The sequence below is a fragment of the Oncorhynchus nerka genome, linkage group LG12 (assembly GCF_034236695.1).
Source record: "Oncorhynchus nerka isolate Pitt River linkage group LG12, Oner_Uvic_2.0, whole genome shotgun sequence".
NCBI lineage: Eukaryota > Metazoa > Chordata > Actinopteri > Salmoniformes > Salmonidae > Oncorhynchus > Oncorhynchus nerka.
In genome coordinates, this window is record NC_088407.1 from 482,135 (window position 1) to 508,948 (window position 26,814).

The 26,814-nt window shown below is 47.4% G+C and overlaps 1 protein-coding gene across 4 annotated transcripts in view; it reads right to left on the reverse strand.

Annotated features, from left to right (window-relative positions):
• The window catches only part of plod3 (procollagen-lysine, 2-oxoglutarate 5-dioxygenase 3), a 120,071-nt gene extending 96,366 nt beyond the window's left edge, over positions 1–23,705 (reverse strand). For 2 of the 4 annotated variants that reach the window (XM_065025103.1, XM_065025102.1), the window contains exons 1-4: positions 16,672–16,897; positions 8,224–8,315; positions 7,441–7,577; positions 5,369–5,532 (exon numbers count right to left, since the gene is read on the reverse strand). In XM_065025103.1, coding sequence (XP_064881175.1) covers positions 5,369–5,532; positions 7,441–7,577; positions 8,224–8,315; positions 16,672–16,762 — 484 coding nt within the window. In that variant the 5' untranslated portion in view covers positions 16,763–16,897. Of the gene's footprint in view, positions 1–5,368; positions 5,533–7,224; positions 7,325–7,440; positions 7,578–8,223; positions 8,316–16,671; positions 16,898–23,688 lie in introns of those variants that run through there. The other 2 variants (XM_065025104.1, XM_065025105.1) reach the window with 2 other exon arrangements.
• Positions 23,706–26,814: the final 3,109 nt, after the last annotated feature.

Here is a 26,814-nt window from a genome sequence, read left to right on the forward strand (position 1 = left end):
CCAGGGTTAACGCACTACAGCATACCCTATAAACCCTTACCACAAAGACACACTCCAGGGTTAACACACTACAGCATACCCTATAAACCCTTACCACAAAGACAGACACACTCCAGGGTTAACACACTACAGCATACCCTATAAACCCTTACCACACAGACACCAGGGTTAACACACTACAGCCGACCCTATAAACCCTTACCACACAGACTCCAGGGTTAACACACTACAGCCGACCCAATAAACCCTTACCACAAAGACAGACACACTCCAGGGTTAACGCACTACAGCCGACCCTATAAACCCTTACCACAAAGACAGACACACTCCAGGGTTAACACACTCACCCTATAAACCCTTACCACAAAGACAGACACACTCCAGGGTTAACAGCCATTCCCTATAAACCATACCCGACCCTATAAACCCTTACCACACAGACAGACACACTCCAGGGTTACCACACTAAACAGCCAAAGACCCTATAAACCCTTACCACAAAGACACACTCCAGGGTTAACACACTACAGCATACCCTATAAACCCTTACCACAAAGACAGACACACTCCAGGGTTAACGCACTACAGCATACCCTATAAACCCTTACCACAAAGACAGACACACTCCAGGGTTAACACACTACAGCCGACCCTATAAACCCTTACCACAAAGACACACTCCAGGGTTAACACACTACAGCATACCCTATAAACCCTTACCACAAAGACAGACACACTCCAGGGTTAACGCACTACAGCCGACCCTATAAACCCTTACCACAAAGACACACTCCAGGGTTAACACACTACAGCATACCCTATAAACCCTTACCACAAAGACAGACACACTCCAGGGTTAACACACTACAGCCGACCCTATAAACCCTTACCACAAAGACACACTCCAGGGTTAACACACTACAGCCGACCCTATAAACCCTTACCACAAAGACACACTCCAGGGTTACCACACTACAGCCGACCCTAAAACTGATAAACCTAATGGCGTGTCTGATAAACCTCATGGCGTGTCTGATAAACCTCATGGTGTGTCTGATAAACCTCATGGTGTGTCTGATAAACCTCATGGTGTGTCTGATAAACCTAATGATGTGTCTGACTGATAAACCTAATGGTGTGTCTGATAAACCTAATGGTGTGTCTGATAAACCTAATGGTGTGTCTGATAAACCTAATGGTGTGTCTGATAAACCTAATGGTGTGTCTGATAAACCTAATGGTGTGTCTGATAAACCTAATGATGTGTCTGTCTGATAAACCTAATGATGTGTCTGATAAACCTAATGATGTGTCTGTCTGATAAACCTAATGGTGTGTCTGATAAACCTAATGGTGTGTCTGATAAACCTAATGGTGTGTCTGATAAACCTAATGATGTGTCTGATAAACCTAATGATGTGTCTGTCTGATAAACCTAATGGTGTGTCTGATAAACCTAATGGTGTGTCTGATAAACCTAATGATGTGTCTGATAAACCTAATGATGTGTCTGATAAACCTAATGATGTGTCTGATAAACCTCATGATGTGTCTGATAAACCTAATGGTGTGTCTGATAAACCTAATGGTGTGTCTGATAAACCTAATGGTGTGTCTGATAAACCTAATGGTGTGTCTGATAAACCTAATGGTGTGTCTGATAAACCTAATGGTGTGTCTGATAAACCTCATGATGTGTCTGATAAACCTCATGATGTGTCTGACTGATAAACCTAATGGTGTGTCTGTCTGATAAACCTAATGGTGTGTCTGTCTGATAAACCTAATGGTGTGTCTGTCTGATAAACCTAATGGTGTGTCTGTCTGATAAACCTAATGGTGTGTCTGATAAACCTAATGGTGTGTCTGATAAACCTAATGGTGTGTCTGATAAACCTAATGGTGTGTCTGTCTGATAAACCTAATGATGTGTCTGTCTGATAAACCTAATGGTGTGTCTGACTGATAAACCTAATGGTGTGTCTGTCTGATAAACCTAATGGTGTGTCTGTCTGATAAACCTAATGGTGTGTCTGATAAACCTAATGGTGTGTCTGATAAACCTAATGGTGTGTCTGTCTGATAAACCTAATGATGTGTCTGTCTGATAAACCTAATGATGTGTCTGATAAACCTCATGGTGTGTCTGATAAACCTAATGATGTGTCTGACTGATAAACCTCATGGTGTGTCTGATAAACCTAATGATGTGTCTGATAAACCTAATGATGTGTCTGATAAACCTAATGATGTGTCTGATAAACCTCATGGTGTGTCTGATAAACCTCATGGTGTGTCTGATAAACCTCATGGTGTGTCTGACTGATAAACCTCATGATGTGTCTGATAAACCTCATGGTGTGTCTGACTGATAAACCTCATGATGTGTCTGATAAACCTCATGGTGTGTCTGACTGATAAACCTCATGATGTGTCTGATAAACCTCATGGTGTGTCTGATAAACCTAATGATGTGTCTGACTGATAAACCTAATGATGTGTCTGTCTGATAAACCTAATGATGTGTCTGTCTGATAAACCTAATGATGTGTCTGTCTGATAAACCTAATGATGTGTCTGATAAACCTAATGATGTGTCTGATAAACCTAATGGTAACTGGTCCGGCAACAAATTGTCCTAAAGGAAACCATGGGTAGTGGTGTGTAGTGGTGTGATAGTATGTAGTAGTGTGTAGTAGTGTAAATTGGGGCTGCATTGGTTGGCGCGTTGGACTAGTAACTGAAAGGTTGCTAGATGGAATCCCCCGAGCTGACAAGGTAAAAATCTGTCATTCTGCCCCTGAACAAGGAACCCACTGTTCCGAGGCCAGTTAACCCACTGTTCCGAGGCCAGTTAACCCACTGGTCCGAGGCCAGTTAACCCACTGTTCCGAGGCCAGTTAACCCACTGGTCCGAGGCCAGTTAACCCACTGGTCCGAGGCCAGTTAACCCACTGTTCCGAGGCCAGTTAACCCACTGTTCCGAGGCCAGTTAACCCACTGTTCCGAGGCCAGTTAACCCACTGTTCCGAGGCCAGTTAACCCACTGTTCCTAGACCAGTTAACCCACTGTTCCGAGGCCAGTTAACCCACTGTTCCGAGGCCAGTTAACCCACTGTTCCGAGGCCAGTTAACCCACTGTTCCGAGGCCAGTTAACCCACTGTTCCGAGGCCAGTTAACCCACTGTTCCGAGGCCAGTTAACCCACTGTACCGAGACCAGTTAACCCACTGTTCCGAGGCCAGTTAACCCACTGTTCCGAGACCAGTTAACCCACTGTTCCGAGGCCAGTTAACCCACTGTTCCGAGGCCAGTTAACCCACTGTTCCCAGACCAGTTAACCCACTGTTCCCAGACCAGTTAACCCACTGTTCCCAGACCAGTTAACCCACTGTTCCCAGACCAGTTAACCCACTGTTCCCAGACCAGTTAACCCACTGTTCCCAGACCAGTTAACCCACTGTTCCCAGACCAGTTAACCCACTGTTCCCAGACCAGTTAACCCACTGTTCCTAGACCAGTTAACCCACTGTTCCTAGACCAGTTAACCCACTGTTCCTAGACCAGTTAACCCACTGTTCCTAGACCAGTTAACCCACTGTTCCTAGACCAGTTAACCCACTGTTCCTAGACCAGTTAACCCGCTGTTCCTAGACCAGTTAACCCGCTGTTCCTAGACCAATTAACCCACTGTTCCTAGACCAGTTAACCCACTGTTCCGAGGCCAGTTAACCCACTGTTCCGAGGCCAGTTAACCCACTGTTCCTAGGCCAGTTAACCCACTGTTCCTAGACCAGTTAACCCACTGTTCCTAGACCAGTTAACCCACTGTTCCTAGACCAGTTAACCCACTGTTCCTAGACCAGTTAACCCACTGTTCCGAGGCCAGTTAACCCACTGTTCCTAGGCCAGTTAACCCACTGTTCCTAGGCCAGTTAACCCACTGTTCCTAGACCAGTTAACCCACTGTTCCTAGGCCAGTTAACCCACTGTTCCTAGACCAGTTAACCCACTGTTCCTAGACCAGTTAACCCACTGTTCCTAGACCAGTTAACCCACTGTTCCTAGACCAGTTAACCCACTGTTCCTAGGCCAGTTAACCCACTGTTCCTAGACCAGTTAACCCACTGTTCCTAGGCCAGTTAACCCACTGTTCCTAGACCAGTTAACCCACTGTTCCTAGGCCAGTTAACCCACTGTTCCTAGACCAGTTAACCCACTGTTCCTAGGCCAGTTAACCCACTGTTCCGAGGCCAGTTAACCCACTGTTCCGAGGCCAGTTAACCCACTGTTCCTAGACCAGTTAACCCACTGTTCCTAGACCAGTTAACCCACTGTTCCTAGACCAGTTAACCCACTGTTCCTAGACCAGTTAACCCACTGTTCCTAGGTCAGTTAACCCACTGTTCCTAGACCAGTTAACCCACTGTTCCTAGACCAGTTAACCCACTGTTCCTAGACCAGTTAACCCACTGTTCCTAGACCAGTTAACCCACTGTTCCTAGGTCAGTTAACCCACTGTTCCTAGACCAGTTAACCCACTGTTCCTAGACCAGTTAACCCACTGTTCCTAGACCAGTTAACCCACTGTTCCTAGACCAGTTAACCCACTGTTCCTAGGTCAGTTAACCCACTGTTCCTAGGTCAGTTAACCCACTGTTCCGAGGCCGTCATTGAAAATAAGAATTTGTTCCTTTTTTTTACCCCCTTTTTTCTCCCAAATTTCGCGGTATCCAATTGGTAGTTAGTCTTGTCTCATTGCAGCAACTCCCGTACGGACTCTGGAGAGGCCAAGGCCGAGAGCCATGCGTCCCACGAAACACAACCCAACCGCACTCCTTCTTGACACAACGCACATTCAATCCGGAAGCCAGCCGCACCAATGTGACGACTCTAGGCCAATTGTGCGTCGCCCCATTGACCTCGCGGCCGGCTGCGACAGAGCCTGGGCTCGAACCCAGAGTCTCTGGTGGCACAGCTAGCACTGTGCCACCCGGTAGGCCCAGAATTTGTTGTTAAATAATTGTAAAATAAATAAAATATATATATTTTTTAAAGGGTGTGTATAGTAGTATAATTGTGTCTGTGTGTGTGTGTGTGTGTGTGTATATGTGTGTTTTACCTCCAGAGTTGAGGTATCTCTTCCCAGTGTGTAGTAATGTAATTGTGTGTGTGTGTGTGTGTGTGTGTGTGTGTGTGTGTGTGTGTGTGTGTGTGTGTCCAGAGTTTGTATCTCTTGTGTGTGTAATGTGTTTTACCTGTGTGAGTTTATGTGTGTTTTATCAGAGTTCTCTTCCCGGTGTGTAGTAATGTAATTGTGTGTGTGTGTGTGTGTGTGTGTGTGTGTGTGTGTATATGTGTGTTTTACCTCCAGAGTTGAGGTATCTCTTCCCGGTGTGGACAGGGGGGTATTTGGGGGCTAGTTTCTGGTCAGGCCAACAGAAGCCCTCGGCAGAGAACACCAGCCGATGACCCAGTCTGGAAAACTTCCACAGCAACTCTTCTGGACCACTGGCTAGGATTACATCATAACTACAGAGGAAGAGGAGGGAGCCTTCATCATCACCATCGTCATTCCAGGGCCCACCAGCCCACGTCATATTAGATCAAGCAGAGAGTGGGGCAACACCCAACCACAAACAGCTGATCAAACAGCCCCACTAGCTAGTGTAGACAACACAGTAGACAACACGAGCTAGTGTAGACAACACAGTGTAGACAACACAAGCTAGTGTAGACAACACAGTGTAGACAACACAAGCTAGTGTAGACAACACAGTGTAGACAACACAAGCTAGTGTAGACAAGACAGTGTAGACAACACAAGCTAGTGTAGACGTGCTAGTGTAGACAACACAAGCTAGTGTAGACGTGCTAGTGTAGACAACACAAGCTAGTGTAGACAACACAGTGTAGACAACACATTGTAGACAACACATTGTAGACAACACATTGTAGACAACACAAGCTAGTGGAGACGTGCTAGTGGAGACGTGCTAGTGGAGACGTGCTAGTGTAGACAACACAAGCTAGTTTAGACGTGCTAGTGGAGACGTGCGAGTGGAGACGTGCTAGTGTAGACAACACAAGCTAGTGGAGACGTGCTAGTGGAGACGTGCTAGTGGAGACATGCTAGTGGAGACGTGCTAGTGGAGACGTGCTAGTGTAGACAACACAAGCTAGTTTAGACGTGCTAGTGGAGACGTGCTAGTGTAGACAACACAAGCTAGTGGAGACGTGCTAGTGTAGACAACACAAGCTAGTTTAGACGTGCTAGTGTAGACGTGCTAGTGGAGACGTGCTAGTGGAGACGTGCTAGTGGAGACAACACAAGCTGGTGTAGACGTGCTAGTGTAGACAACGCAAGTTAGTGTAGACGTGCTAGTGTAGACAACACAAGCTGGTGTAGACGTGCTAGTGTAGACAACACAAGCTAGTGTAGACGTGCTAGTGTAGACAACGCAAGCTGGTGTAGACGTGCTAGTGTAGACAACGCAAGCTAGTGTAGACGTGCTAGTGTAGACAACACAAGCTAGTGTAGACGTGCTAGTGTAGACAACACAAGCTGGTGTAGACGTGCTAGTGTAGACGTGCTGGTGTAGACGTGCTAGTGTAGACGTGCTAGTGTAGACAACACAAGCTAGTGTAGACGTGCTAGTGTAGACAACACAAGCTAGTGTAGACGTGCTAGTGTAGACAACACAAGCTGGTGTAGACGTGCTAGTGTAGACGTGCTAGTTTAGACGTGCTAGTGTAGACAACACAAGCTAGTTTAGACGTGCTAGTGTAGACGTGCTAGTGTAGACAACACAAGCTAGTTTAGACGTGCTAGTGTAGACGTGCTAGTGTAGACAACACAAGCTGGTGTAGACGTGCTAGTGGAGACGTGCTAGTGGAGACGTGCTAGTGTAGACGTGCTAGTGTAGACGTGCTAGTTTAGACGTGCTAGTGTAGACAACACAAGCTGGTGTAGACGTGCTAGTGTAGACGTGCTAGTGTAGACAACGCAAGCTAGTGTAGACGTGCTAGTGTAGACAACGCAAGTTAGTGTAGACGTGCTAGTGTAGACAACACAAGCTGGTGTAGACGTGCTAGTGTAGACGTGCTAGTGTAGACAACGCAAGCTAGTGTAGACGTGCTAGTGTAGACAACACAAGCTAGTGTAGACGTGCTAGTGTAGACAACACAAGCTAGTGTAGACAACATGTGTTGCAGTAGACCCACCTGTCCACAAACATAATGACCATGTCCTTCTAGTGTAGACTAGTGTAGACCCACCTGTCCACAAACATAATGACCATGTCCTTCTAGTGTAGACTAGTGTAGACCCACCTGTCCACAAACATAATGACCATGTCCTTCTAGTGTAGACTAGTGTAGACCCACCTGTCCACAAACATAATGACCATGTCCTTCTAGTGTAGACTAGTGTAGACCCACCTGTCCACAAACATAATGACCATGTCCTTCTTGGCAGAGTGTTTGAGGAGTTCTGTCTTCAGCCAGCGAACTTTCTGACCTCCTCCAACAGTGCGAGCAACGTCTCCTCCCTTCCACTGTTCACCTAGACCCAGCACCTACACACACCGGATCACACACACACATATATTACAGGGAATGTGTGTGTGTTTAGGTGTAGGCGTGGGAGTGGGAGTGTGTGTAGGTGTGGGAGTGTGTCTAGGTGTGGGAGTGTGTGTAGGTGTGGGAGTGTGTCTAGGTGTGGGAGTGTGTCTAGGTGTGGGAGTGTGTCTAGGTGTGGGAGTGTGTCTAGGTGTGGGAGTGTGTCTAGGTGTGTCTAGGTGTGGGAGTGTGTCTAGGTGTGGGAGTGTGTCTAGGTGTGGGAGTGTGTCTAGGTGTGTCTAGGTGTGTCTAGGTGTGGGAGTGTGTCTAGGTGTGGGAGTGTGTCTAGGTGTGTCTAGGTGTGTCTAGGTGTGGGAGTGTGTCTGGGAGTGTGTAGGTGTGTCTAGGTGTGTCTAGGTGTGGGAGTGTGTCTAGGTGTGGGTGTGTGATGGTGTGGGAGTGTGTCTAGGTGTGGGAGTGTGTCTAGGTGTGGGAGTGTGTGCAGGTGTGGGAGTGTGTGCAGGTGTGGGAGTGTGTCTAGGTGTGGGAGTGTGTCTAGGTGTGGGAGTGTGTGTAGGTGTGGGAGTGTGTCTAGGTGTGGGAGTGTGTGATGGTGTGTGTGTGTGTAGGTGTGGGAGTGTGTGTAGGTGTGTCGGTGTGTACCTTAACAGTATAGTTGAACTCTTTGCTGGTTCTCATAAACCGGGTGAAGCCATCAGTGTCCTCTGTAGCTACTGTTATTACCAAGAGATTCTCTATAGGAGAGGGGGAGAGGGAGGGAGAGAGGGGGAGAGGGAGGGAGAGAGGGAGAGAGGGGAGAGGGAGGGAGAGGGGGAGAGGGAGGGGAGGGGAGGGGAGGGGAGAGGGGGAGAGGGGGAGAGGGGGGAGAGGGGGGGGGAGAGAGGGGAGGGGGAGAGGGGGAGAGAGGGAGAGGGGAGAGAGGGGAGAGGGAGAGAGGGGGAGAGGGAGAGAGGGAGAGAGGGGGAGAGGGGGAGAGAGGGGGAGAGGGGGAGAGGGGGAGAGAGGGGAGAGGGGGAGAGGGGGGAGAGGGGGAGAGGGGGAGAGAGGGGGAGGGGGAGAGGGGGGGAGAGGGGGAGAGGGGGAGGGGGAGAGGGGGAGAGGGGGAGAGGGGGAGAGGGGGAGAGGGGAGAGAGGGAGAGAGGGGAGACAGAGAGAGGGGGAGAGGGGAGAGGGGGAGAGGGGGAGAGAGGGGGAGAGGGGGAGAGGGGGGGGAGAGGGAGGGAGAGAGGGGAGAGAGAGAGACAGAGATAGAGAGAGGGAGAGAGGGGGAGAGGGAGGGAGAGAGGGGGAAAAGCAACACAATTAGACCCAACCAAATCATGAGAAAACAGTAAGATAATTACTTGAAACATGCGAAAGAATTGAACAAAAAACAGAAAACTAGAATACTATTTGGCCCTAAACAGAGGACATAGAGGCAGAATACCTGACCACTGTGACTGACCCTAAACAGAGAGTACACAGTGGTAGAATACCTGACCACTGTGACTGACCCTAAACAGAGAGGACACAGTAGCAGAATACCTGACCACTGTGACTGACCCTAAACAGAGAGGACACAGTAGCAGAATACCTGACCACTGTGACTGACCCTAAACAGAGAGGACATAGAGGCAGAATACCTGACCACTGTGACTGACCCTAAACAGAGAGGACATAGCGGCAGAATACCTGACCACTGTGACTGACCCTAAACAGAGAGTACATAGAGACAGAATACCTGACCACTGTGACTGACCCTAAACAGAGAGGACATAGAGACAGAATACCTGACCACTGTGACTGACCCTAAACAGAGAGGACATAGAGACAGAATACCTGACCACTGTGACTGACCCTAAACAGAGAGAACATAGAGACAGAATACCTGACCAATGTGACTGACCCTAAACAGAGAGGACATAGAGACAGAATACCTGACCACTGTGACTGACCCTAAACAGAGAGTACACAGTGGCAGAATACCTGACCACTGTGACTGACCCTGAACAGAGAGGACATAGAGACAGAATACCTGACCACTGTGACTGACCCTAAACAGAGAGGACACAGTGGCAGAATACCTGACCACTGTGACTGACCCTAAACAGAGAGGACATAGAGACAGAATACCTGACCACTGTGACTGACCCTAAACAGAGAGAACATAGAGACAGAATACCTGACCAATGTGACTGACCCTAAACAGAGAGGACATAGAGACAGAATACCTGACCACTGTGACTGACCCTAAACAGAGAGTACACAGTGGCAGAATACCAGACCACTGTGACTGACCCTGAACAGAGAGGACATAGAGACAGAATACCTGACCACTGTGACTGACCCTAAACAGAGAGGACACAGTGGCAGAATACCTGACCACTGTGACTGACCCTAAACAGAGAGGACATAGAGACAGAATACCTGACCACTGTGACTGACCCAAAATGAAGGAAAGCTTTGACTATGTACAGACTCAGTGAGCATAGGAACTAGGCTAACCCCCCTCAGACGACTGGGCTAACTCCCCCCACCCAGACGACTAGGCTAACTCCCCCCACCCAGACGACTAGGCTAACCCCCCTCAGACGACTAGGCTAACCCCCCTCAGACGACTAGGCTAACCCCCCTCAGACGACTAGGCTAACCCCCCTCAGACGACTAGGCTAACCCCCTCAGACGACTAAGCTAACCCCACTCAGACGACTAGGCTAACCCCCCTCAGACGACTAGGCTAACCCCCCCGGCTCCACAGAAGATCCAGCTGTTGACTAAGGCTGACTGACTCTTTCCATCCAGAGCCATAATATATTTACTCTTTCTAGGACTGGGAATCTGGGAATGGATTTCCCCTGCATTTCCTCAGGGAGGAAAAGAGGGGGAGAGTGGGAGGAAAGGGGTGAGAGGGGGGGGGGGGGTGAAGGGGAGAGAGGAGGAGGAAATGGGATAAGAAGGGGGAGAGGAGAGAGGGCAGGAAGGTGGGAATCACAAACCCTCCCTTGTCTCTCCAGCCGGCTGGTCAGAGGATATTCCACACGTAGCCTCCATATGCTGCTGTATGTGCTAAGAGACATGGAGTAGCGTGTGTGTGGGGGGGTTAGGGGGTGCAGAAGGTTCTTTAACACCTCTCTCTCCACATCAGCTGATTTGTCTCCTAGTGATGATTTACTCTCAGTAACATGCGAAGTAACACAGTTACATCAAACAGACCCAGTTTCAAACTGGAACGCTTTGTACTAATGTTAGCTAGTTACGTGTAAATATCATGGTATCATCATGACAGTTTACAAAGAGTAGTTTATGTTAACAACACACAGCACCAATACTATAATACAGCACATAGCTCCTAGCTTCTAATTTCAAGAGCTCCTAGCTTCTAGCTCCTAGCTTCTAATTTCAAGAGCTCCTAGCTCCTAGCTTCTAATTTCAAGAGCTCCTAGCTTCTAGCTTCAAGAGCTCCTAGCTTCTAATTTCAAGAGCTCCTAGCTTCTAATTTCAAGAGCTCCTAGCTTCTAATTTCAAGAGCTCCTAGCTTCTAATTTCAAGAGCTCCTAGCTTCTAGCTCCTAGCTTCTAATTTCAAGAGCTCCTAGCTTCTAGCTCCTAGCTTCTAATTTCAAGAGCTTCTAGCTCCTAGCTTCTAGCTCCTAGCTTCTAATTTCAAGAGCTCCTAGCTTCTAGCTCCTAGCTTCTAATTTCAAGAGCTTCTAGCTCCTAGCTTCTAGCTCCTAGCTTCTAATTTCAAGAGCTCCTAGCTTCTAGCTCCTAGCTTCTAATTTCAAGAGCTTCTAGCTCCTAGCTTCTAGCTCCTAGCTTCTAATTTCAAGAGATCCTAGCTTCTAGCTCCTAGCTTCTAATTTCAAGAGCTTCTAGCTCCTAGTTTCTAGCTCCTAGCTTCTAGCTCCTAGCTCATAGCTTCTAATTTCAAGAGCTTCTAGCTCCTAGCGCCTAGCTTCTAATTACAAGAGCTTCTAGCTTCTAGCACCTAGCTTTTAGCTTCTAGCTCCTAGCTTCTAATTTCAAGAGCTTCTAGCTCCTAGCTTTTAGCTTCTAGCTCCTAGCTTCTAATTTCAAGAGCTTCTAGCTCCTAGCTTCTAGCTCCTAGCTTCTAATTTCAAGAGCTTCTAGCTCCTAGCTTTTAGCTTCTGCTCCTAGCTTCTAATTTCAAGAGCTTCTAGCTCCTAGCTTCTAATTTCAAGAGCTTCTAGCTCCTAGCTCTTAGCTTCTGCTCCTAGCTTCTAGCTCCTAGCACCCATCTACACTACTGTTCAAGTTTGGGGTCACTTAGAAATGTCCTTGTTTTTTAAAGAAAAACACATTTTTTGGTCCATTAAAATAACATCAAATTGATCAGATAGATATACAGTAGACATTGTTCATGTTTAATGTTGTAAATGACTGTTGTTGCTGGAAATGGCTGATTTTTAATGGAATATCTACATAGACATACAGTGGCCCATTATCAGCTACCATCACTCCTGTGTTCCAATGGCACATTGTGTTAACTAATCCAAGTTTATCATTTTAAAAGGCTAATTTATCTTTAGAAAACACTTTTGCAATTATGTTAGCACAGCTGAAAACTGTCCTGATTAAAGAAGCAATAAAACTGACCTCCTTTAGACTAGTTGAGTATCTGGAGCATCAGCATTTGTAGGTTCGATTACAGGCTCAAAATGGCAAGAAACAAAGACCTTTCTTCTGAAACTCGTCAGTCTATTCTTGTTCTGAGAAATGAAGGCTATGCCATGCGAGAAATTGCCAAGACAGTCAAGATCTTGTACAACGATGTGTACTACTCCCTTCACAGAACAGCACAAACTGTCTCTAGACTGTCTCTAGATTAGATCTACTGTATGCTGCTCTGTACCATCACTCACTCATATATCCTTATGTACATATTCTTTATCCCCTTACACTGTGTATAAGACAGTAGTTTTAGAATTGTTAGTTAGATTACTTGTTGGTTATCACTGCATTGTCGGAACTAGAAGCACAAGCATTTCGCTACACTCGCATTAACATCTGCTAACCATGTGTATGTGACAAATAAAATTTGATTTGATTTGATTTGATTTGATAACCAGAATAGAAAGAGGAGTGGGAGGCCCCGGTGCAGAACTGAGCAAGTGGATAAGTACATTAGAGTGTCTAGTTTGAGAAACATACGCCTCACAAGTCCTCAACTGGCAGCTTCATTAAATAGTACCCGCAACGTCAACAGTGAAGAGGTGAGTCCAGGATGCTGGCCTTCTAGGCAGAGTTCCTCTGTCCAGTCTCACCGTCAACAGTGAAGAGGCGACTCCGGGATGCTGGCCTTCTAGGCAGAGTTCCTCTGTCCAGTCTCACCGTCAACAGTGATGAGGCGTCTCCAGGATGCTGGCCTTCTAGGCAGAGTTCCTCTGTCCAGTCTCAACGTCAACAGTGAAGAGGCGACTCCAGGATGCTGCCCTTCTAGGCAGAGTTCCTCTGTCCAGTCTCACCGTCAACAGTGATGAGGCGTCTCCAGGATGCTGGCCTTCTAGGCAGAGTTCCTCTGTCCAGTCTCAACGTCAACAGTGAAGAGGCGACTCCAGGATGCTGGCCTTCTAGGCAGAGTTCCTCTGTCCAGTCTCAACGTCAACAGTGAAGAGGCGATGCTCCGGGAGTTCCTCTGTCCAGTCTCAACGTCAACAGTGAAGAGGCGACTCCAGGATGCTGGCCTTCTAGGCAGAGTTCCTCTGTCCAGTGTCTGTGTTCTTTTGCTCATCTTAGTCTTTTATTGGCCAGTCTGAGATATGGCGTTTTCTTGGCAACTCTGCCTAGAAGGGCAGCATCCCGGAGTCGCAAGGACATTTCTAAGTGACCCCAAACTTTTGAACGGAAGTGTATCTCTATCCTCGGCCCAGTAAAAGTCAACAGCTGCATCTTTGGTTGTGTCAACACATCCAGCTGCTGAAGGCCTCCTTGGACCAAACATCACACATCAAATCGTATTAGTCACATGCGCTGAATACAACCTTACCATGAAATGCTTACTTACAAGCCCACAACCAACAATGCAGTTCAAGAAATACAGTTAACAAAATATTTACTAAATAAACTAAAGTTAAACCCGTTTAGTATGATATATTACGTCCAATAAGACAGTAGGTTACATTTTGACCCGTTTAGTATGATATATTACATCCAATAAGACAGTAGGTTACATTTTGACCCGTTTAGTATGATATATTACGTCCAATAAGACAGTAGGTTACATTTTGACCCGTCGGGTATGATATATTACATCCAATAAGACAGTAGGTTACATTTTGACCCGTTTAGTATGATATATTACATCCAATAAGACAGTAGGTTACATTTTGACCCGTTTAGTATGATATATTACGTCCAATAAGACAGTAGGTTACATTTTGACCTGTTTAGTATGATATATTACGTCCAATAAGACAGTAGGTTACATTTTGACCCGTTTAGTATGATATATTACATCCAATAAGACAGTAGGTTACATTTTGACCTGTTTAGTATGATATATTACGTCCAATAAGACAGTAGGTTACATTTTGACCCGTTTAGTATGATATATTACATCCAATAAGACAGTAGGTTACATTTTGACCCGTTTAGTATGATATATTACGTCCAATAAGACAGTAGGTTACATTTTGACCCGTTTAGTATGATATATTACGTCCAATAAGACAGTAGGTTACATTTTGACCTGTTTAGTATGATATATTACGTCCAATAAGACAGTAGGTTACATTTTGACCTGTTTAGTATGATATATTACGTCCAATAAGACATTAGGTTACATTTTGACCCGTTTAGTATGATATATTACGTCCAATAAGACAGTAGGTTACATTTTGACCCGTCGGGTATGATATATTACGTCCAATAAGACAGTAGGTTACGTCCAATAAGACAGTAGGTTACATTTTGACCCGTTTAGTATGATATATTACGTCCAATAAGACAGTAGGTTACATTGACCCGTCGGGTATGATATATTACGTCCAATAAGACAGTAGGTTACATTTTGACCTGTTTAGTATGATATATTACGTCCAATAAGACAGTAGGTTACATTTTGACCTGTTTAGTATGATATATTACGTCCAATAAGACAGTAGGTTACATTTTGACCCGTCGGGTATGATATATTACATCCAATAAGACAGTAGGTTACATTTTGACCCGTCGGGTATGATATATTACGTCCAATAAGACAGTAGGTTACATTTTGACCTGTTTAGTATGATATATTACGTCCAATAAGACAGTAGGTTACATTTTGACCTGTTTAGTATGATATATTACGTCCAATAAGACAGTAGGTTACATTTTGACCCGTCGGGTATGATATATTACGTCCAATAAGACAGGTTACATTTTGACCCGTTTAGTATGATATATTACGTCCAATAAGACAGTAGGTTACATTTTGACCCGTTTAGTATGATATATTACGTCCAATAAGACAGTAGGTTACATTGACCCGTCGGGTATGATATATTACGTCCAATAAGACAGTAGGTTACATTTTGACCCGTCGGGTATGATATATTACGTCCAATAAGACAGTAGGTTACTGCAACCCCGAAAGGAGGGTGGTTGGTGTGGAGAATGACTAACATCTAGCAACCCCAAAGGAGGGTGGTTGGTGTGGAGAATAACTAACATCTAGCAACCCCAAAGGAGGGTGGTTGGTGTGGAGAATAACTAACATCTAGCAACCCCAAAGGAGGGTGGTTGGTGTGGAGAATGACTCTAACATCTAGCAATCCCAAAGGAGGGTGGTTGGTGTGGAGAATAACTAACATCTAGCAACCCCAAAGGAGGGTGGTTGGTGTGGAGAATGACTCTAACATCTAGCAACCCCAAAGGAGGGTGGTTGGTGTGGAGAATGACTCTAACATCTAGCAACCCCAAAGGAGGGTGGTTGGTGTGGAGAATGACTAACATCTAGCAATCCCAAAGGAGGGTGGTTGGTGTGGAGAATAACTAACATCTAGCAACCCCAAAGGTTGCGTGTTTTCATCTCATCTACTTTTAGCCACTTAGCATGTTAGCATGTTAGCGAACCCTTCCTCTAATCTTAACTGTTTAACCTAACCCTTAACCTAGGGCCTAGCCACCTAGCTAACATTAGCCACAACACATTGAAATCAATCCTATATTATACGTATTGCAATTCGTAACATACTATAAATGGTATTTTATTGTCCAACAGCTATTACATTGGCAGTACGTTTTGCTCTGAGACCAGTTTGACCCTTACCATAATACCCATAATAACAACTAGCGACCCCTATTCCTACCACCACGACATTACCCTGAAGTTGCCCCGCTATCTGCCGCCACTACATAGGTGGCCCTCCTAACCCCGGTCCCTGCCTACCCGGCTGGCCCTCCTAACCCCGGTCCCTGCCTACCCGGCTGGCCCTCCAAACCCCGGTCCCTGCCTACCCGGCTGGCCCTCCTAACCCCGGTCCCTGCCTACCCGGCTGGCCCTCCTAACCCCGGTCCCTGCCTACCCGGCTGGCCCTCCTAACCCCGGTCCCTGCCTACCCGGCTGGCCCTCCTAACCCCGGTCCCTGCCCCTGGCCCTCCAAACCCGGTCCCTGCCTACCCCTGGCCCTCCTAACCCCGGTCCCTGCCTACCCGGCTGGCCCTCCTAACCCGGTCCCTGCCTACCCGGCTGGCCCTCCTAACCCCGGTCCCTGCCTACCCGGCTGGCCCTCCTAACCCCGGTCCCTGCCTACCCGGCTGGCCCTCCTAACCCCGGTCCCTGCCTACCCGGCTGGCCCTCCTAACCCCGGTCCCTGCCTACCCGGCTGGCCCTCCAAACCCCGGTCCCTGCCTACCCGGCTGGCCCTCCAAACCCCGGTCCCTGCCTACCCGGCTGGCCCTCCTAACCCCGGTCCCTGCCTACCCGGCTGGTTAGAGTTATACATGCAGGGTCTGATACATGGTCCCGCTACTTGCTGACCCGATTCACCACCGTCACTATCAGATAAAGTCAACATTACTGGATCGCTACATTTAGCTAACGGAGTTCCAGCTAGCGGTGTGAGTGGGCTGTGTTGGACGGAAACGGGGGCTCCTAGAGCGGGTTTACCTGGAGGGATGACCCGCTGCTCCGCTCCGAGGCTGCTCTGCATCAAACCGAGTAGGAGCACACAGACCACGGCGATCCAACTCGACTCCATGGCCTTGGTGGTGAGACTTTCCGGGTGTAATTTGGCTACTGTAGACTACAGTATATAATATGTCTCCCTCTCTCTCTCTCTTTTAGTAACGAAGACGATTCGCCCTGCGCAGTAGGAATATTCTGTCAACATACCGTTACCCCACCCCTTTCAACCGGGTTCGAGCAATGAGAAACAGCAGAGGAGTGATCGATGGGATGACACCCAATCAGAGCACCAGACGGACCGAGTGTGGACCAATGGGAGCAGGACAGATGGAAGTTAGAAGCGGTGATTTTCCTGCCTTGCGGCCACAGAAAGTTCTTGAAAAGAAGTGAAATGTGAATCTCTCTGCCACGTCGTTGGAATTCCTGGCCCAGACAGAAGAGGGGGAGGAGAGGATGGGGAGAGACTCTCTCTCTTGACACCCCCCAGTAAACGATGTTAGTTTATAGCTCATGTTTAGTTAGTTAGTAGATGGTATATAGTGTTTAGTTAGGAAGCTTTAATGTGTCATATTATAATCTACTGTAACATACTCTACTCGGTTCCATTGATAGGAACGAATTCAATCACATTTATTAACAATTGATACAGACAAATTAATCATGTTAAAGGGCAATTCCACCACTTTTCAACCTCATTTTCATTATCCCCAGCACAATGCCAGTGTCTGTCGGTAATCATCAATATGAGGTTTAAAAGTGGCAGAATATGTAAGATAATCTTTACAGAACAGTTATTATTGATACTATTATTCATATTATTAGGTATAGTTAATGGTGTGTTCTAGATGGGGCGGCAGGGTAGCCTAGTGGTTAGAGCATTGGAGGTTGCAAGTTCAAACCCCTGAGCTGACAAGGTACAAATCTGTCGTTCTTCCCCTGAACAAGGCAGTTAACCCACTGTTCCTAGGCCGTCATTGAAAATAAGAATTTGTTCTTAACTGACTTGCCTGGTTAAATAAAGGTAAAATAATTTTTTTAATGAGTAGCATTAAGGTTTCTTCAACAACAGGAGACCTGACTGACCTCAGGGAGAACGACATCTCCCTAAAGCTGGTGTCCCAATGTTGGTTTTACTGTTAGCTATACATGCACTAACTGTAAGTCTCTCTGGATAAGAGTGTCTGCTAAATGACTAACATGTAAATGACTGTGATATGTGGTTGTCTCACCTAGCTATCTGAAGATAAGTGCACTAACTGTAAGTCTCTCTGGATAAGAGTGTCTGCTAAATGACTAACGTGTAAATGTAAACACACTGTAAAAAGTCATTAGTTCTGCAAAACCCGCTGCCCAGAACCTTTGGAGTAACCAAACTCAAAGAATGTCAGTGTTCAGTACTTATGTCAGTGTTCAGTACTTATGTCAGTACTTGTGTCAGTGTTCAGTACTTATGTCAGTGTTCAGTACTTATGTCAGTACTTATGTCAGTGTTCAGTACTTATGTCAGTACTTATGTCAGTGTTCAGTACTTATGTCAGTGTTCAGTACTTATGTCAGTACTTATGTCAGTGTTCAGTACTTATGTCAGTACTTATGTCAGTGTTCAGTACTTATGTCAGTGTTCAGTACTTATGTCAGTACTTATGTCAGTGTTCAGTACTTATGTCAGTACTTGTGTCAGTGTTCAGTACTTATGTCAGTGTTCAGTACTTATGTCAGTACTTATGTCAGTGTTCAGTACTTATGTCAGTACTTATGTCAGTGTTCAGTACTTATGTCAGTACTTATGTCAGTGTTCAGTACTTATGTCAGTGTTCAGTACTTATGTCAGTGTTCAGTACTTATGTCAGTGTTCAGTACTTATGTCAGTGTTCAGTACTTGTCAGTGTTCAGTACTTATGTCAGTGTTCAGTACTTATGTCAGTGTTCAGTACTTATGTCAGTACTTATGTCAGTGTTCAGTACTTATGTCAGTGTTCAGTACTTATGTCAGTACTTATGTCAGTGTTCAGTACTTATGTCAGTGTTCAGTACTTATGTCAGTACTTATGTCAGTGTTCAGTACTTATGTCAGTACTTGTGTCAGTGTTCAGTACTTATGTCAGTGTTCAGTACTTATGTCAGTACTTATGTCAGTGTTCAGTACTTATGTCAGTACTTATGTCAGTGTTCAGTACTTATGTCAGTGTTCAGTACTTATGTCAGTACTTATGTCAGTGTTCAGTACTTATGTCAGTACTTGTGTCAGTGTTCAGTACTTATGTCAGTGTTCAGTACTTATGTCAGTACTTATGTCAGTGTTCAGTACTTATGTCAGTGTTCAGTACTTATGTCAGTACTTATGTCAGTGTTCAGTACTTACAGTAATTAAGTGACATTTCCATCTCTTTAAGGTCTAAATACTGAACTGTTTTGTGTTTTAAGAACTAACTTGCATTATATATTCTGAACAACATAAAAATGTAAGGTCCCTTTTACTTAAATGATAAAATGATTAACTTTTATTATAATTGTTTGTCAAGTGTAAGTAGTTCTTATGAGTGATTTCATGCCTTAATAATGTTTAACATTGTTTCATGTGTTTTTACTATTTGTCATTTGAACCACATTATCAGGCTAATTTGAGTCCCTCTGTTCTCACCTACACTGTTTGCTATTTTATTCTGGATTATTAGCTCCATTAGCTGTTGCAAAAGCAGCAGCTACTCTTCCTGGGGTTTATTATGGATCCCCATTGGCTGTTGCAAAAGCAGCAGCTACTCTTCCTGGGGTCCACACAAAACATGACATAACACAGAACATTAATAGACACTGGGATTCTCTGCCTCTAACCCTGTTACAGAGGCTGAGCCACTGGCTTACTGGTGCTCTTCCATGCCGTCCCTAGGAGGGGTGAGTCACTGGCTTACTGGTGCTCTTCCATGCCGTCCCTAGGAGGGGTGAGTCACTGGCTTACTGGTGCTCTTCCATGCCGTCCCTAGGAGGGGTGAGCCACTGGCTTACTGGTGCTCTTCCATGCCGTCCCTAGGAGGGGTGAGTCACTGGCTTACTGGTGCTCTTCCATGCCGTCCCTAGGAGGGGTGAGTCACTGGCTTACTGGTGCTCTTCCATGCCGTCCCTAGGAGGGGTGAGTCACTGGCTTACTGGTGCTCTTCCATGCCGTCCCTAGGAGGGGTGAGTCACTGGCTTACTGGTGCTCTTCCATGCCGTCCCTAGGAGGGGTGAGTCACTGGCTTACTGGTGCTCTTCCATGCCGTCCCTAGGAGGGGTGAGTCACTGGCTTACTGGTGCTCTTCCATGCCGTCCCTAGGAGGGGTGAGTCACTGGCTTACTGGTGCTCTTCCATGCCGTCCCTAGGAGGGGTGAGCCACTGGCTTACTGGTGCTCTTCCATGCCGTCCCTAGGAGGGGTGAGCCACTGGCTTACTGGTGCTCTTCCATGCCGTCCCTAGGAGGGGTGAGCCACTGGCTTACTGGTGCTCTTCCATGCCGTCCCTAGGAGGGTGAGCCACTGGCTTACTGGTGCTCTTCCATGCCGTCCCTAGGAGGGGTGAGCCACTGGCTTACTGGTGCTCTTCCATGCCGTCCCTAGGAGGGGTGAGCCACTGGCTTACTGGTGCTCTTCCATGCCGTCCCTAGGAGGGGTGAGCCACTGGCTTACTGGTGCTCTTCCATGCCGTCCCTAGGAGGGGTGAGTCACTGGCTTACTGGTGCTCTTCCATGCCGTCCCTAGGAGGGGTGAGTCACTGGCTTACTGGTGCTCTTCCATGCCGTCCCTAGGAGGGGTGCGTCACTTGAGTGGGTTGAGTCACTGACGTGATCTCCCCCCTTGGGTTGTGCCGTGGCAGAGATCTTTGTGGGCTATAATCGGCCTTGTAAGTTGGTGGTTGAAGATATCCCTCTAGTGGTGTGGGCCTGTGCTTTGGTAAAGTGGGTGGGGTTATATCCTACCTGTTTGGCCCTGTCCGGGGGTATCGTCGGACGGGGCCACAGTGTCTCTCGACACCTCCTGTCTCAGCCTCCAGTATTTATGCTGCAGTAGTTTATGTGTCGGTGGCTAGGGTCAGTCTAGTGGTTAGAGCGTTGGACTAGTAACCGAAAGGTTGCAAGTTCGAATCCCCGAGTTGACAAGGTACAAATCTGTCATTCTGTCCCTGAACAGGCAGTTAACCCACTGTTCCTAGGCCGTCATTGAAAATAAGAATTTGTTCTTAACTGACTTGCCTAGTAAAATACATTTTAAAAATATCTGGAGTACTTCTCCTGTCTTATGTCCTGTCTGAATTTAAGTATGCTCCCTCTAATTCTTTCTCTCTTTCGGAGGACCTGAGCCCTAGGACTACCTGGCCTGATGACTCCTTGCTGTCCACAGTCCACCTGGTTGTGCTGCTGCTTCAGTTTCAACTGTTCTGCCTGCAGCTATGGAAACCTGACCTGTTCACCGGACGTGCTACCTGTCCCAGACCTGCTGGTTTCAACTCTCTAAAGACAGTAGGAGCGGTAGAGATACTTTGAATGATCGGCTATGAAAATCCAACTGACATTTACTCCTGAGGTGCTGACCTGTTGCACCCTCTACAACCACTGTGATTATTATTATTTGACCCTGCTGGTCATCTATGAACATTTGAACATCTTGGCCATGTTCTGTTATAATCTCCACCTGGCAGAGCCAGAAGAGGACTGGCCACCCCTCATAGCCTGGTTCATCTCTAGGTTTCTTCCTAGGTTTTGGCCTTTCTAGGGAGTTTTTCCTAGCCACCGTGCTTCTACACCTGCATTGCTTGCTGTTTGGTGTTTTAGGCTGGGTTTCTGTACAGCACTTTGAGATATCAGCTGATGTACGAAGGGCTTTATAAATAAATTTGAAGAACAGAACTACAAACATAGTTTTTTTAAAGGCACACCGTAGCCTACATTAAACATTGAAGATGGAGCCAGAGAGGCTGCAGTTTTGTTGGTTCTTAACCAACTGTGTTATTGTGTTTGTTTTTTCACCTTGTTTGTAACTCATTGTGTACATAGTGTTGCTGTTACCGTCTCTTATGACCGAAAAGAGCTTCTGGACGTAATGTTGCTGTTACCGTCTCTTATGACCGAAAAGAGCTTCTGGACATCAGAACAGACATTACTCACCTTGAAACGGACGAATAATTTTTCTTTAATGAGTCGGGCGAGGGGGATTTACTCCAGACACCCGATAAGGACCTCATCCCAATAATTCGCAGGAGAAAGAGACAGAGATATCGCGGAAGGAGATTGGGGTGCCTGATAAATTGCTGGCTAATCTGCCTTTGCCATCGGTACTATTGGCCAACATACAATCACTGGATAACAAAGTGGACAAACTACAAGCACGAATATCCTACCAACGGGTCATTAAAAACGGAAACATCTTATGTTTCACCAAGTCTCCTGGGTGTTCTACCACGGGGCAGGGGTTATTCCAGTACCTCGTTGACTCGTTACGGCCTGGAGGAGAGGTGCTGGGTTCCCCCTAGAGACATCCTGGATCCAGCCCTCATCGCCGACTTCCACCGCCGACACCCCGGGCAACCAGGTAGTGTCCCTAGAGAGGGAGGGGTACTGTCACACCCTGATCAGTTTCACCTGTCCTCGTTATTGTCCACCCCCTCCAGGTGTTGCTTGTTTTCCCCAGTGTATTTATCCCTGTGTTTCCTGTCTCTCTGTGCCAGTGTATTTATCCCTGTGTTTCCTGTCTCTCTGTGCCAGTGTATTTATCCCTGTGTTTCCTGTCTCTCTGTACCAGTGTATTTATCCCTGTGTTTCCTGTCTCTCTGTACCAGTGTATTTATCCCTGTGTTTCCTGTCTCTCTGTACCAGTGTATTTATCCCTGTGTTTCCTGTCTCTCTGTACCAGTGTATTTATCCCTGTGTTTCCTGTCTCTCTGTACCAGTGTATTTATCCCTGTGTTTCCTGTCTCTCTGTACCAGTGTATTTATCCCTGTGTTTCCTGTCTCTCTGTACCAGTGTATGTATCCCTGTGTTTCCTGTCTCTCTGTACCAGTGTATGTATCCCTGTGTTTCCTGTCTCTCTGTACCAGTGTATGTATCCCTGTCTCTCTGTACCAGTGTATGTATCCCTGTCTCTATGTGCCAGTGTATTTATCCCTGTGTTTCCTGTCTCTCTGTACCAGTGTATTTATCCCTGTGTTTCCTGTCTCTCTGTACCAGTTCATCTTGTATGTCAAGTCAACCAACGTGTTTTTCTCCGTACTCCTTTTTTATTCTCCTTTCGATAGGTTTGGTTCCTGCTCTGGAATACTTTCCCACCTGCCTACCTTGAATCTGCCTGCCCTGACCTTGAATCTGCCTGCCTGATCATCCTGCCTGCCCTGACCTTGAATCTGCCTGCTTTTCAGTGCCTATTGGACTCTGGTTTTGACCTTCAGCCTGTACACGACCATTCTCTTGCCTAACCCCCTTTTTGGATGAATAAACATGGTAAGACTCCAACCATCTGCCTCCTGCATCTGGGTCTCACCTTGTGCCTTGATACAAACACTGTTTTTTCCAACCGTTTGCTAAGAGCTGGCAGCAAGCTGATAGGTCTGCTGTTAGAACCAGTAAAGGCCACTTTACCACTATCGGGTAGCGAAATGACTTCAGCCTCCCTCCAGGCCAAAGGACAAAAACTTTCCTCTAGGCTCAGATTAAAGATATGACAGATAGGAATAGAATAGTGGAGGCTGTTATAGCAGCAAAGGGGGACCATCTCCATGTTAATACCCATGATTTTTGAATGAGATGAGCAGGTGTCCACATACTTTCGGTCATGTAGTGTAGTACTGTTCATTAACCCTACTAGATAGCAGTGGTGGAAAAATAACCAAAATGCCATACTTGAGTTAAAGAAAATATAGCTTAATAGAAAATGACTGAAGTCAAAGTCACCCAGTTAAAACTTACTTGAGTAAAAGTCTAAAAGAATTTGCTTTGAAATATACGTAAGTATCAAATGTAATTGCAAAAATATACTTAAGTATCACAGTGTCCCCTGTGAATCCATTGGTAGAGCAGGGCACTTTGGGTTCAGTTGGTAGAGCATGGCACCGCCAGGGTTCAGTTGGTAGAGCATGGCACCGCCAGGGTTCAGTTGGTAGAGCATGGCACCGCCAGGGTTCAGTTGGTAGAGCATGGCACCGCCAGGGTTCAGTTGGTAGAGCATGGCACCGCCAGGGTTCAGTTGGTAGAGCATGGCACAGGGTTCGCATGGCACCGCCAGGTTCAGTTGGTAGAGCATGGCACCGCCAGGGTTCAGTTGGCATGGCAGAGTTCATGGCATGGCCGCCAGGTTCAGTTGGTAGAGCATGGCACCGCCAGGGTTCAGTTGGTAGAGCATGGCACAGCCAGGGTTCAGTTGGTAGAGCATGGCACCGCCAGGGTTCAGTTGGTAGAGCATGGCACAGCCAGGGTTCAGTTGGTAGAGCATGGCACAGCCAGGGTTCAGTTGGTAGAGCATGGCACAGCCAGGGTTCAGTTGGTAGAGCATGGCACAGCCAGGGTTCAGTTGGTAGAGCATGGCATCTTGGGTTCAGTTGGTAGAGCATGGCATCTTGGGTTCAGTTGGTAGAGCATGGCACCGCCAGGGTTCAGTTGGTAGAGCATGGCACCGCCAGGGTTCAGTTGGTAGAGCATGGCACCGCCAGGGTTCAGTTGGTAGAGCATGGCACCGCCAGTGTTCAGTTGGTAGAGCATGGCATCTTGGGTTCAGTTGGTAGAGCATGGCATCTTGGGTTCAGTTGGAGCATGGCAGAGGGCATGAGCATGGCCGCCAGTGTTCAGTTGGTAGAGCATGGCACCGCCAGTGTTCAGTTGGTAGAGCATGGCACCGCCAGGGTTCAGTTGGTAGAGCATGGCACTTTGGGTTCAGTTGGTAGAGCATGGTATCTTGGGTTCAGTTGGTAGAGCATGGCATCTTGGGTTCAGTTGGTAGAGCATGGCATCTTGGGTTCAGTTGGTAGAGCATGGCATCTTGGGTTCAGTTGGTAGAGCATAGCATCTTGGGTTCAGTTGGTAGAGCATGGCATCTTGGGTTCAGTTGGTAGAGCATGGCACCGCCAGGGTTCAGTTGGTAGAGCATGGCACCGCCAGGGTTCAGTTGGTAGAGCATGGCACCGCCAGGGTTCAGTTGGTAGAGCATGGCACCGCCAGGGTTCAGTTGGTAGAGCATGGCACCGCCAGGGTTCAGTTGGTAGAGCATGGCACCGCCAGGGTTCAGTTGGTAGAGCATGGCACCAGGGCCAGTTGGTTGGCACCGCCAGTTGGTAGAGCATGGCACCGCCAGTGTTCAGTTGGTAGAGCATGGCACCGCCAGGTTCAGTTGGTAGAGCATGGCACCGTTCAGTTGGTAGAGCATGGGGTTCAGTTGGTAGAGCATGGCACCGCCAGGGTTCAGTTGGTAGAGCATGGCACCGCCAGGGTTCAGTTGGTAGAGCATGGCATCCAGGGTTCAGTTGGTAGAGCATGGCACCGCCAGGGTTCAGTTGGTAGAGCATGGCACCGCCAGGTTCCAGCATGGTTCAGTTGGTAGAGCATGGCACCGCCAGGGTTCAGTTGGTTCAGGTTCAGTTGGTAGAGCATGGCACCGCCAGCCAGGTTCAGTTGGTAGAGCATGGGCACAGTTGGTAGAGCATGGCACCGCCAGGGTTCAGTTGGTAGAGCATGGCACAGCCAGGGTTCAGTTGGTAGAGCATGGCACAGCCAGGGTTCAGTTGGTAGAGCATGGCATCTTGGGTTCAGTTGGTAGAGCCAGTTGGTAGAGCATGGGGTTCAGTTGGTAGAGCATGGCACCGCCAGTTGGTAGGCATCAGTTGGTTCAGTTGGAGAGCATGGCACCGCCAGGGTTCAGTTGGTAGAGCATGGAGCATGGCACCGCCAGGGTTCAGTTGGTAGAGCATGGCACCGCCAGGGTTCAGTTGGTAGAGTTCATGGCATGGCACCGCCAGGGTTCAGTTGGTTCAGTTGGTAGAGCATGGCACCGCCAGGGTTCAGTTGGTAGAGCATGGCACCGCCAGGGTTCAGTTGGTAGAGCATGGCACCGTTCAGTTGGTAGAGCATGGCACCGGTTCAGTTGGTAGAGCATGGCACCGCCAGGGTTCAGTTGGTAGAGCATGGCTTTGGGTTCTAGAGCATGGGGTTCAGTTGGTAGAGCATGGCACCGCCAGGGTTCTAGAGCATGGGTTCAGTTGGTAGAGCATGGCATCAGTTGGTAGAGCATGGGTTCAGTTGGTAGAGCATGGCATCTTGGGTTCAGTTGGTAGAGCATGGCATCCAGGGTTCAGTTGGTAGAGCATGGCACCGCAGGGTTCTAGAGCATGGCACCGCCAGGGTTCAGTTGGTAGAGCATGGCATCTTGGGTTCAGTTGGTAGAGCATGGCACCGCCAGGGTTCAGTTGGTAGAGCATGGCACCGCCAGGGTTCAGTTGGTAGAGCATGGCACTTTGGGTTCAGTTGGTAGAGCATGGCACCGCCAGGGTTCAGTTGGTAGAGCATGGCACCGCCAGGGTTCAGTTGGTAGAGCATGGCACCGCCAGGGTTCAGTTGGTAGAGCATGGCACCGCCAGGGTTCAGTTGGTAGAGCATGGCACCGCCAGGGTTCAGTTGGTAGAGCATGGCACCGCCATGGTTGTGGGTTCTATAAACACGGGGGACCGTGTTAATAATAAATAATTTAGAATGACTTATATAGACGCAGACGGCAACATTTTATAATTTACAGATAGACAGGGGCCCACTCCAACACTCAGAGATCATGGTGATTCTCTGATACACTTCTGGCCCTTCTTTGGACACTGTGTTAACTAACCTCCAGACGAGCTTCAATACCATACAACTCTCCTTCCGTGGCCTCCAACTGCTCTTAAATGCAAGTAAAACTAAATGCATGCTCTTCAACCGATCGCTGCCTGCACCTGCCCGCCTGTTCAACATCACTACTCTGGACGGTTCTGACTTAGACTATGTGGAATACAAATACCTTGGTGTCTGGTTAGACTGTAAACTCTCCTTCCAGACTCACATTAAGCATCTCTAATCCAAAATTAAATCTAGAATCAGTTTCCGATTTCGAAACAAAGCATCCTTGACTCATGCTGCCAAACA